Source organism: Canis aureus, chromosome 15 (assembly GCF_053574225.1).
Source record: "Canis aureus isolate CA01 chromosome 15, VMU_Caureus_v.1.0, whole genome shotgun sequence".
Taxonomy (NCBI): domain Eukaryota; kingdom Metazoa; phylum Chordata; class Mammalia; order Carnivora; family Canidae; genus Canis; species Canis aureus.
The window spans coordinates 49,051,023-49,064,078 of record NC_135625.1 but is presented as its reverse complement, the minus strand read 5'-3'; the positions used below and the strand labels follow the sequence as shown (position 1 = coordinate 49,064,078).

At 39.7% G+C, this 13,056-nt stretch overlaps 1 protein-coding gene across 4 annotated transcripts in view; it reads left to right on the top strand.

The window, feature by feature from the left end:
* The window catches only part of DPP6 (dipeptidyl peptidase like 6), an 823,115-nt gene that overhangs the window by 467,195 nt on the left and 342,864 nt on the right, over positions 1–13,056 (top strand). For all 4 annotated transcript variants that reach the window (XM_077849559.1, XM_077849557.1, XM_077849556.1 and 1 more), the window contains exon 2: positions 9,104–9,218. In XM_077849559.1, coding sequence (XP_077705685.1) covers positions 9,104–9,218 — 115 coding nt within the window. The remainder of the gene's footprint in view (positions 1–9,103; positions 9,219–13,056) is intronic.

Below are 13,056 nucleotides of genomic sequence, written 5' to 3'. Positions count from 1 at the left end.
TTCCGTTAGACTGAACTACATGAAAATGCCAGGATTAGGCTATTTTTTGATTACAAAAATACCTGTCAAACATGGATCCACTGAATAAACCCCATTCTAGGCCAGCTGTAGTTTAAAAATACTAGAGCTTTCTTTTTGAGGAATTTGATACCTAAATTAGTGAATACCTGCAGAAGACCCCATCCTTGTCAAGACTCTTGTGAACATTATGTTGTACCAACTGTCTTGGCTGGCGTTTGCTTCGGCTTGAATCAGCCCCCTCCAGTCACAGAGGGGGCTACACTCGAATGCTGATAGATAGGCAATGGCAGGTGTAGACTCTTGAGGATCTCCCAAGGTAATTGCTATATTTCACTCAGTTTTGCTGGAAAGAGAACTATACATACTGGTGGAAAACCTGATCTTTTCAAATAAAATGATATGTCAGATTAGCAAATGCATTGTTGTGAAATTATAAACCACCTGAGTAGTTAGAATTTCCACCTGGGTTTTGAGTGTAGGGTTGGCCAGAATATGCCACAAAAACTAGGGCAAGTGATTTCACAAGTGAGCACGGACTGCCTTCTTGGAGATCGAACACCACAGGAGTCCATGCGCTCGACTGGGTGTCTTCACCACCCGGGGTCCAGCTCCTTTGTTCTCAAGCTTGAGAGATACACTCAAACTCCTTTAGGTAAAACCGGAGATAAGATATCTCTTAAAGAAACAGGAATGTCTTATTAAACCTAAGGGGAAAATTCCTTCAGGCCTCGGGAGGAAAATTAAGTCAAGAAATGGAAAACCAGGAGGGAGCCCTCTTTCTTTGCCTTTTGTCTCTGCTTCTCCAGGTCACCAGTTCCTTCTCCTCGTTTTGTAAAAGCTACTCTATTACCTCCTGAATCCGTAGGCCAGGTGCAAATAGGAACTTCTCCTTCCCCCTCTGTTCTCAGGTGTCATGACAGTCAGCTCAGTAAACCTGGAGACTTTGGTCCTACACTGGGAAACCTGGAGTGGGCTTCTGGCCCAGGCAGTCCATCCTCGTGTCTGCAAAGGTGAGGGCGGGGCTCCCAGGGCAGAAACACGGCTCTGGCACCCATGGGTAGGAGAGGATGGCAGTGGAGACCACTGCCACGCCTTACATTTTTCATACAGATAGCTTCTGTGCTGTGCTGGAACATTCCATCAGGGTGGCAAGCCCCTTTGAAAAACTGAGCTCAGATTATTTCTGTGGCTGCCGTTAAATTGCTGGTAGTTATTGCCTTTGAGGCTTGTTTGAGTTACTTAATATTTATTGGGAGCCTGAGGGGCTTTTTGACATTGGGAAGTTGAGCTTGCCAAAATGCTGCCCAGTGGAGGAAATCCGTCTCAAAATTGCCTGTGGGTTCCAGTGAGTCTCCTCAAAGATAGCCCCTATCTGGAGAAGATTAGAACACATCGTTCTCACCCACACTGATGTGGAAGATGCAAATGTTCGATTTTAAATTCCACGATTCACTTCCATAGCCAGAGTCTCACTGAAAGGGACTTCCCTTGAGCCTGATATATTGCAAAACTTCCTTGACTATGATCAAGTCACAGCACCATTTGCTTTTGGTGATTTATGCACCATGATTCCTTTAAAGTATTACATCAGGGATCCCTGGGTGGCGCAGCGGTTTGGCGCCTGCCTTTGGCCCAGGGCGGGATCCTGGAGACCCAGGATCGAATCCCACATCGGGCTCCCGGTGCATGGAGCCTGCTTCTCCCTCTGCCTATGTCTCTGCCTCTCTCTCTCTCTCTGACTATCATAAATAAATAAAAATTAAAAAAAAATAAAGTATTATATCAAAATAGATCCAAGAGAGCCTGAGCTCTGAAGGAAAGAATAACTTACATTTTGAATTAATTTCACAAAGAATCTATTAGGCACAGTCAATTAAACTCAAGAGCCTAAAATAATTTGAGCTCTGGTGTTGAATTTAAAATTTAAAAAAAAAATAAAGAAATTTTAGAAGATATATAATTAATAGAAATTTGCTTGTTTTGTTTTGTTTTGATCTCCCAAAAGGGCTGATGGAGCAGGAGCTCGCTCTGCACACCCAGTCCTGCTGATCGGCAGGTATGAGGCTGACAGCTGCCTCTGTCATGGCCATACATGGGTCTCAAAGGACTGTGCCCTCAGGCAGTCACAAAAAGTCATGTTGTATAAAATAGTCAACTTCAGAAGTTCCCAAACTCATAGGAGAAAAGGGGAGTTGATCCCCAAAGTTGACTTTGTATAAGGCAAATAGAGTGGGTGGCAGAGAGCCTAGAGGACTTGACTAGTGGGACAGGGAGGAATGTGGTGTGAGAAGTCAAGGGGAAGAGAGGCCCCTGAGAGTGTGTCTGACAGTCCTGCGGAGTACCAGCTTCTTTCCACTAAGATCGTAATGACTCATAATTAACTGCCGGTCCTCTGCAGTAGGGCCTGTCAACCAAATTTAATTTCTAATTAGTGAAATCAGTACAAGTTTTTGAAGGGTAAGACTCCCTCTGTCACCACCAGTGCCACCCCCCACTCACACTACGTTGGTTGTTCCCATCTTTTCAAAATGGCTGCTCAAACAACCCCAGTCCTACAGCCAATCTCAGGGAGTAGGCATCAATGAGTACCTCATGACCCAGGTCCTATCCATTCCGTACACTCACAACTAGTGAAAGCATCTTAAGTACTTAGGAAACACTGCACAGCAGTCCCAGGGGAGGGGAGCATGTCAGGGAGCAGAACAGTCTCCCTGCTCAGAATACACAGAGCTTCCCTGGATGGTAGGCCCTGGCCCGGCCCCTCGCATGCTGGCTTGGATCTTCTATTCCAGCTGGAATTGTGAGGCCATATGAGCTGCTCCGTGTGTATCCTCTGGAAAGTTTTTAAACTATCAATGATCTGGTGATGTTCTAGAGAAGGCCTCTTTCAGTTTGGGGAGCTACAGAGAGTCTTCTCATCTTAGTATACTTCTGAAAGCTGCCTGGGTGAAGAGGAGATTGATTGGCTCAAGATGGACTATTGTGAAAAAAATAATTGAATTCATTTCCTTCCTCCCTGGTGAGTGGGCCATCTGGTCGACCCTGCCACCTTTAGCAAAGGGAAATAAAGTGCACAGTTGCCAGCTGTCCCCACCAGGGCTGGCAGGGCCTGGGCCTTTGCTGTCAATGCAGTCCCTGCTGTCCTGCTGCCACCCTGATTGCTCCTGCATCTGCAGATTCTTGCGCTGATCTTCCGAGGTAGCCGGGCTCCTTTAGGAAGAGACCTTAGTGAGACCCTTTCTCTCCTCACTTCTGCTGGAAGTGAGACCCCTCCCATCTCGTTAGCTGTGTGTGGTTATACATATGTTGTGGAAAACAAACATGCTACAAGGTGTGCCCAGAACCTTCGAGGTGGGTATTGCTTGGGGAACATGCTCTTCAACGTGTGGGGACATGGCTGGGGCCTGGATCACCCTATCGTAGGGACCCAACAGATGCCTATTTCTGCTCCTTAGAGCTCAGACATGGCCAAAAGAGATGTGATTCTCTGTGTTTATGTTCTTTATAACATATCAGAAACTTGATGTGCTTTTGAGTTCTTCCCATAGTGTCTGTTAAATGGTACTAAAGCATAATTTGGTAGTGAGTAGTGACAGCAGTAAATCGTAAAGCAACAGCTTACCTTTGTATAAATGCTATGAATTCTAGTGTGCTTCCAAACACACTTGCATTTGGTCCTAACACCCAAGCACTGGATTCCTTTTGTCTTCCACTTCTTCTTTGCTTTCTTTTTTCCACACCCTGGTAGCCTTCAGCTTCTCTAATTTCTAAATAATCACCTCAGACTTTTCTTGAGAATCTCTACTCCTTATCATAAAGCACAAGATGTGATAAAGTCAGCAAGGGGATTCCGTGGGAGAGAGGAAACTCAGGCCAGGGTGAGGCATGTGGGGTTTGAGCACTGATGGAGAGGGCCTGGTAGACATGCACGGTGACACCCCACCCCCCTTAATCCATGCACAGAATACTGCACATCTTCAATTATAATTTTAATGTATGTGTCTTCCATTTCAGTTGTACAATTGGCACATAAAATATCAAGCTCAAATCACAGATTACTAAGATAATAATGGTCTAAAAACATGAATTTTATACTTAAAACAACCTAGGAAAAAGGTTAAGTTTGTTTCTCATCCATTTGGTTGGGTTTGTTTTCTTTTTGCCTGAGTTAAGAGTAAGTGTGAGCAACAATTATATCACTAGGGACAAGGCAATTGCCAACTCTAGATGTCAGTTTGTATTACATCTGTTAGGACCGAGCGCTATTTATGGCATCATCAGTGGAGCTGGGCTTGTATTAATGCTTTGCTTTCCGCATCAGTCAACAATAGCTTTTCTTCCAGTGGTGCCAGCAAATAACAAAGTTACTTCTCATAAAGGCATTCATATGTCTGTTCTTCCATTCAACGTACAGTCCCCGAGCGCTGTGGTGTCCCAGTTCTATACCAGGCATCAGGAATACGAGCACACCAGGTAGCTTGGGGCCTGGAGATGACACAGGCATTAAAAACATAATTCAATAGTGCAGTAATGTCACAGAAAAGCATTTACAAAGTGTTATGGTTGTGTCCAGATGGAAGAACAATGAACTCTGCCTGCAAAACCAGGCATGGCTTCCCAGAATGTCAGAGATATGCCTCTGAGCCACGAGCTTTGTTTCTCACAGTTCTGGAGACTGGAAGCCCACCCTCCGGGTACAAGTGGCAGTGTCTTAAGGGCCCTTCCTCTTTAGGTTGCCGACAGCGCCTTCTTGCAGTGGCCTCTCACGTGGTCTTTCCTCCATGCGTGTGGGTACAGAGAAGGCAAGCTCCCTGGTGTCTCTCCTTATAAGGACACTCATCCTGACCTGAGGGCCCCATCCTCATGACCTCCTGTAACCCTCATTACCCCTCAGAGGCCCTCCGTCCATGTACCATCTCACTGGAGGTTTGAGCTTCCACATGTGAATTTAGGAGGGACACACACAGTTCAGTCCATGACAGCCTGACATCCTTCCTCCCAGTCCCATTCCTTGTGGTTTCTGTTCAAATGTCACTTTATTAGAAAATCTCTCTGACCTCCTTATATACAAACAGCTCACAGGATGCATTCCCTCCTTAGCCCCCCTCATTCTGCTTTTTTCTTCTCTTGGTGGGTTAGCCGTTTATTGTTTGTGTCCCATCCCTGCACCAGAATACAAGAAAGGAAATATGGAAAAATGAAAGCCATTCAGCTTGCTGGCTAGATAGCAGTGTAGTCTGTTTCGTTCACTGCTATACCCAAGGTCCTTGGGGCAGGGCTGGCAGGGGAAGTGCTGGATAGACATGTGTTGGATGGATGGATGGATAGATGGATGGATGGATGGATGGAAGAAAGGAAGGAAGGAAGGAAGGAAGGAAGGAAGGAAGGAAGGAAGGAAGGTAGGTAGGTTTGATCACCTGGTTACACCAAATGGTTCACTATAGACATGCTTTTCCATTTTACTGAATCTCTGAGGTATGCATGGGGTACCAAACAGAGCAGAGAATGTATTATGGTCTCATTTTCACTATTCTAGGCAAAATCATATAATTCTGCCAAGAAATGCACTACTGAAGCTTAACATTTTAGGGGATAATTTATTAACTTGTCTTGTCCTTCATGGGAAGCAGGGTCAGTTCTACTTAAATTCTCAATAAGTCAGCTCCTGCAAGTTAAAATGAGGAAGTCGTTTGAATATGGGAAGCCAAATGAGATGTTCAAAGAAGCACATATAAATCCAAATTCTAACTCAAAAATCATCTCTGTGCTCTGGTTACACCCATGTAGAAATTAAATGTGCATATAGACCATGACTGGAAAGGAAAATGGGGAAAATGAAAAGCTTTGTCATCTTGGATTAGCAAGATTATTCATGATTTGTTTCCTCTTTAATTTGTTTCCTATTAGTATTGTTACAGTAGTGTTTGTGTAACTTAAAAAAGAAATTTCTTGTACTGTGAAAAGTGAAATTTGGCAAATGAAAATGGAATTTAATTAAAGAATGTCTGCTTTCATGTGGGTAAAATTGCCCTGCTTTTTAAATGCGTAAGAATGCTGCCTGAAAGGCAATATGGTGCATCTGTCTTCAAGAAATGGTGTCATTGGGGTTCATTCGGGTACCTTGGTGGTTCAGTTGGTTACGGGTCTGATTCTTGGTTTTCATCCAATTAATGATCTCAGGGCATGAGATTGAGCCCTGCTTCCCGCTCTGTGCTGAGCATGGAGCCTGCTTAAGATTTCTCTCTCTCCCTCTCCCTCTCTTCCTCCCCCTACCGAAAGAAAGAAAGAGTGCCTTTGACCCAGAATCACTTCACTTGAGTGGGCTATGCTGTCAGTGCCTGTCTGGGTATCTATGGTACATCTCAGGATATATATATACACTGAACTGGTTTTCTGTGCATAGTATTTTCTTAGTCCAGTGAACAGGAGGAAGCAGAGTCTTTGTCCTCTTTCCAGAAGCCCTTGCCTCCCATTCATTTTCCACCCTTGAGTAGCAACTTCACAGCTTTGCATCTCTCTCTTCCATCCTATACGTGTTCATAAAGCTTTTACTCTGATTGGACATTTTTAAGATCATTTATTTCCACCTTCCTTTCTGGAGGATTGGATCTCCAGGATCCCCGTTAGGTGTTCACCATCCTGCACACTTCCTGAGGAAGCCCCTCATCCTATTGTGGGGCAGTATTAATGGTTGGGAGTTTTGAAGGTGTACTGAAACACGATTCTACCTTCTGGAGCTGTACAGAATAAGTTTCCTCTCTCTTCCATGTGATAGTTCAAGTGGATAAGACTTGAGGCTGAATGTCCTTCACATGACATGTTTTACAAACGTTTCCATCTTCTGGTTATCTTGGCAGACATTCTGACACCATCTAGCCTAGACCTGGGCATCCAGGCCAGGACACATTGTAGATGTGTTTGGCCTGGTAAGGGGACCACTGAGTCTCAGAAGGACTTCTGTCACTGAAACATGGGTTCGTACACTTCTGCAAGTAAATCAGCTATGCTACTAGCTCATCGGAACTTGACACAAAGGAAAAGTCTTAGGCTTCTTTGGGCAAATAAACTTTGACCAGTGTATTTAATAGATGTGTTTAAAACATTTTAGAATTTTAGAATATTATTAAAAACAAGATTCAAAAGATATCAATTGTTTGAGCTGATGAAGATAATAATGTTAATTTTATCATCCTGGATCTTGAATAAGGTTTGGGGTTTGGTCCTGAATATTAAAATATTCTGGTTTGATTATTACCCTGGGATTTAATATAAGCAGTATTTGAGAAATGCCAACTAGGGAAGTGCCTTGGTGGCTTAGTCACTTAAGCCTCTGACTCTTGCTTTCAGCTCACGTCATGATCTTAGAGTCAAGATCGAGCCCCGTGTCACATAGAGCTCCACATTGGAGTGGAGCCTGCTTAAGATTTTCTCTCTCCTCTCCCTCTGTCCCTCCCCTTCCATTTGCACACACACACTCTCTCTCTAAAAATAAAAAGAAAGAAAGAATAAAATATCCACTAGGCCCTACAAGAGATTATGTGTACTACATTGTTCATATGAAGAGTACTACTTCAAGATTTATACTATTCATGAATTTGGTGAATTTTCAAGTTTCCTTTGTAAACTTGGGCAAAGGGAAAAAGCTAGTGAATCAGTAAAATCTGATCAGTTCTCCTTTGTTATTTTTTCTTGCATTGAACACTATCCATTCAGAAATGAGAGCAACTCAGTATTGGTTTTTGTCATTTTTAAGTGCTAAAAAGCCACTTCTTAATAGATCAATTCTGGATAGCAAATAAGGAGATTGGTTGAAATTTCTAAACAACTATAAAATTCTTTCTGGCTAAGACCATAGTGGCCCTCAAATTTTTCTTAATTTGATAACCTAGAGAGCCAATATTGAATATTTTCATGTCAATTATTAATTATTTGCCATCCTACATTTAATATTACCTTTGATTTGCAGAAATTTGCCACGTTCTAATGAGCTTTTAGTTTTGGATGAAGCTGTATTTGGGTATTGCATTATCAACTTTTTTGAAGCTATCTCTATTCTAGTTCATCTTGACTTGAAATTAATATTAGTTATAATTATGGGCACTATAAGAGAGAGTATTTTGTGGTCTGTGTATGGGCAGAAGGAGCAGTAGACCATTTTCAGTGTGACCATATGTCTTTATTTGCCAAGGGGAATGACAGTTGCTCTTGTACAATTATGGTCATTATTATAAATAAAAACTATTGTATTTATTAATTATTAACTATAAATATTAACTCCTTTGTCTCTCAAGGAATCCCAGGTTGGAGTATAAATTATACAAGCACACTGATGTGAAAGGGATTGAAAGTTGATTTCAGCAACCAGTATCCCTGATTAATTTCCTAGATTTATCTGACCTTTAGCACACTTCAGCAACGTCTCCAGATTCTTTCTCCCATCCCTAACTCCTGCTGCAATGCAAACACAGCTCCTTGGAGGGACTAAAATCTAGAATACGTATAATTTAATTACCCAGTGAAGAGATCTGGGGAATCTTGAAATCTTGTATGAAGTTCTATAGAAGGAAGAAAGGGCTCAAGATAGTGAACAACGCATAGAAGTTAGTTAAACTTGGTATGTGGTATGTGCTAAATAAACATTTGAATCTGGTACTCTGGGATAGAAGTTAACAGTGTGGGTGTGAATGAAAAGGAAGATGAGAGAGGATTTGGAGCTGGGAATATTCATCATACTTGGGTTTGATTCAGTGGAGATTAGGTTGGCTGTAATGAAGAGAAATGCCACAGTTGCCCTGTGCTATAGAACCCAGTGTGCCAGGTGTAGAAACATTCAGTTCTCAGAAAAGCTGTAAACATAATAGACTATCATATTCGTTCTTGAGATGAGGTTATGCCATGGTACAGAGATGAAAGCAGGAGGCAGAAGGGCAGAAAAAAGAGCTACTCATAGCTTCAAGGATAAGAATATGCCTCATTCACTCTTTTGTGTCTTTGTTCTTGATTTAATTGGAATGTATTTATTTGGTTTGTTTTATTTCCTTACTTCACTCACTCGGTTTCTCTTTTCTGTTGTTGTTTTTAGGAGCTGGTGGGGAGTAACCCTCCTCAAAGAAACTGGAAGGGAATTGCAATTGCACTCCTTGTGATTCTGGTCATCTGCTCCTTGATTGTCACCTCAGTCATACTGCTGACACCAGGTACTTATATTTATTCTTGGAAAAGCAAGTCACTACAGGAGAAAATGCACAGTTTTGCTTTGCAATTTTTTTCTAAGTAACTACCTGTTACCTAATTTATTTTTCCCAGGTTCTGATTCCCATTGTGCCATATGGTTAAGTGATTAATATGTTTCCATGAAAAAAATCCATTTTGTATGCTTTGAATTCATTGATGTAATTGTTGACTAAGTGTAGAAATGCTCGGTATATATTAAAATTCATAATTACCTATTCATGCTTGACAAGCTTAAAGACAGTGGCATTATAAATATAACAATTCTGTGGATCTCATGGAATTCATGGTTACTATATCAAAGAGGAATTTTAAAAATAATTAAAACAACATACATTGAGTGTGAACTAACAACAGAGGTACTCGAAATAACATAAGAAAGAGTCAGAAATCTTACAGGAAAGAAAAAACACACAAAAATTGTTAGCAAAAACCTACAGCAAAAATGTGTATACACTTGCACCGTTGAATGCTTCAAAAATAGGTGCTATAGGACCTTGGAGGATAGAGAGATCCATTGTGAGGAAATTCAGGAGGAAGGTGAGATGTGAAGTGGGCTGTGATGAAATGTTAGCTTAAGGAGAGAAGATTTTTCCTGTAAGATAACTACATGGCAGTTATAGGAAACTACAATGGCCACATTCTCATTGTCGTATTAGATTCCTAATTGTGTGAACAAAAAAAAACACACTTCTAACCGCCAGTAAATAGACTGTACAGGTATTAGACCTTAAGATGGAAAAAGAAGTAGATACATTGAAATGGATAGATAGATAGATAGATAGATAGATAGATAGATAAATTTGTTTTACATTTGTACAAAAAGTGCAAGTTAATTATGGATATACGTTTAAACAATTTCAAAACTTGAATGAAAAAAAGGGTAATCTGTACTCTGAAACTAAAACTAGATAAGGGTATCACAAGAAATGAAAACTATTACCAATATCCCTTATGAATATAGGTGTCTATACTATACATCTATATATACTAACAAACTGAATCCAGCAACATATAAAAAGTATATTATACCATAACCAAATGTTATTTATCCCAGGAAAGAAAATTTGATTTACTGTATGAAAGATCAATATAATACATACATATTAATAGAATAAAGAGGGGGAAGGAACCCACATGATCATCTCAATAGACACAGAGCAGACATTTGCAAAGCCCAAAATCTTTTCATAGCAAAACACTCAACAAGCTAGTAGAACCTTCCTCAATCTGATAAAAAGCATGTATGAAAAACTCACAGCTACTATCATACTTAATGGTGAAAGATTAAAAGCATTTCCCTAAGATCAGGAAAAGACAAGGATACTTAGTCTCCCTGTTTCTATTTCACATTGTATTAGAGATTCTGGCCAAGGCAATGCAAGAGAAAAAGATCCAGATAGGAAAGAAGTAAACTATCTCTTCATAGATAACATGAACTTGTATATAGATAATCTTAAGGAATATACACACACACACAGAAACACACATATGCAGCAAGGGTGGATAATATAGGATCAATATACAAACATCATTTGTATTTCCATATATTAACAATGAACAATCCAAAATTAAATTAATAAAATGTTTCCACCTGCAATAGTTTTGAGAAGAATAATGTACTTAGACTAAATTTAATAGAAGGTGTACAACCTTATCCACAGAAAAAAACATAAAACTAATTGAAATAAATTAAAGAAGACCTAAGAAAACGAAAAGATACTCTGTGTTTATGGATTAGAAGATCTGATATTGGTAACATAGCAATACTTCCTGAATATATTTATAGATTCAACTCAATCTTTTTAAAAATCCCAATTTCCCTTTTAAATAGCTGATTCTAAAATTTATATGAAAATGCAAGGGGCTCAGAATAGCCAAAACAACCTTGCAAAAGAATGTTGAAGTACATGTACTTCCTTATTTTAAAACTTACTCTAAAGCTACAGTAATGATGGTACTAGCATAGGTATAATATAGATTAATGGAATAGAACTGAAAGCTCAGAATAAAACCATACATCTATGGCCAATTGATTTTTGACAAAGGCACCAAGATAATGTGATGGGGAAAGAATAGTCTTTTCAACAAATAGTGCTTGCACAACTGAATATCTATATACAAAAGAGCCAAGTTGGAGCCCTACCTCATGCTTTATACAAAAATCAACTCAATGTGTATCAACAAGCTAATAAAAGAGCTGAAACTGTGACATTCTGGAAGAAAACTTAGAGGCATATATTTACAATCTTAGATTAGACAAGCTTCTTAGATATGACACTAAAAGCATAAGCAACCAGAGAGAAATTGGATAAATTGGACATCATCAAACTTAAAAATGTTTGTGCATCAGTGGACAATATCAAGAAAGAGAGAAGACAACCCATAGAATGTGAGAAAAAACTTGCAAGACATATGTTCAGTGAAGATCTAATGTCCAGATTTTATAAATAATTATTGTAACTCAAAGAGAGAAATAATTTAATTAAAAACAACCAAAGGATTTCAAAAGTATATATCCAAAGAAATATAAATAGCCCATAAGCATTAAAAAAGATGCTCAAAAAAAAAAAAAAAAAAGATGCTCAACATCATTTGTCATCAAAGACATGCAAATCAGATTCACATTATACCACTTTGTACACTTTAGGATTGCTATAAAAAGGGGGGAAAATGAAAAATAACATGTATTGGTAAAAATGTGGGAAAATGGGAAACTTCAAACATTATTAATTAGAATGTAAAATTTTGTAGACTCTGTGAAAAACGTTCAGTAGTTCCTCAAAAAGTCATAGAGTTAGCATATGACCAAGTATACCACGGGTATACACTCCCACGTGTATACCCAAGAAAACAGAAAACATGTTCATAGAGAAACTTGCATATGCCTGTCCATAGCACTGTTATTCATAAGAGCCAAAAAGGAACAACCCAGTTCCTTTCACCCAGTGAATAGATAAATGTGGTATGTGGTATTAATGTGGTATGGCCATACAGTGGAATATTATTCAACTATACAAACGAATGAATCTCTGATATATACTACCACATGGATAAAAGTTGAAGTAATTATGCTAAATGCAAGAAGTTAAACCCAAAAGGCCACATATTGCATGATCCTAGAATGGTCAAATCCATAGAGATAGAGTAGAGGTACATTAGTAGTTGCCAAAGTCTGGAGGTGGAGACAGTAAGGAGTGGCTGCTAATAAGTATGAGATTTCTTTTCTTTTTTTTAATGACATTATATTTTTAGAGAAGTTTCAGATTCACAGAAAAATTGAGAGGAAAGCACAGAGATTTCCCATATACTGTCTGTCCCCACACAACGTTGCATAGCCTCCCTGGTTATCAACCTCCCCACGGGGTGGTACATTTGATACAACTGATAAGCCTACATGGGTACATCAGAATAAGATGTCTTTTGGAAGTGATGAATATTCTGGAATTTGATAGTGGCAGTGGATTCACGACTCTGTTAATGCCTCAAGAACTACTGAATTGTACATGTTAAAAAGCGAAACTTCATAGTAAATGAATTCCATCACACTTTAGCCATTAGTTTGAACGATGGTGGGAAAATTATTAAAAACACTGGTGTAATCTAGGCATACACACACACACACACACACACACACACACACACACACTAAAGTATCATAAAAACGTGCCTAACATTGAAGAGGTTTCGGTGGCAATTACGACAAAGAGAATGTGGCCCTCTCCCTCGGTGTTCGTTCTTTCTTTCTTTCTTTCTTTTAAAAGATTTTATTTATTTGTTCATGAGATACACAAAGAGAGGCAG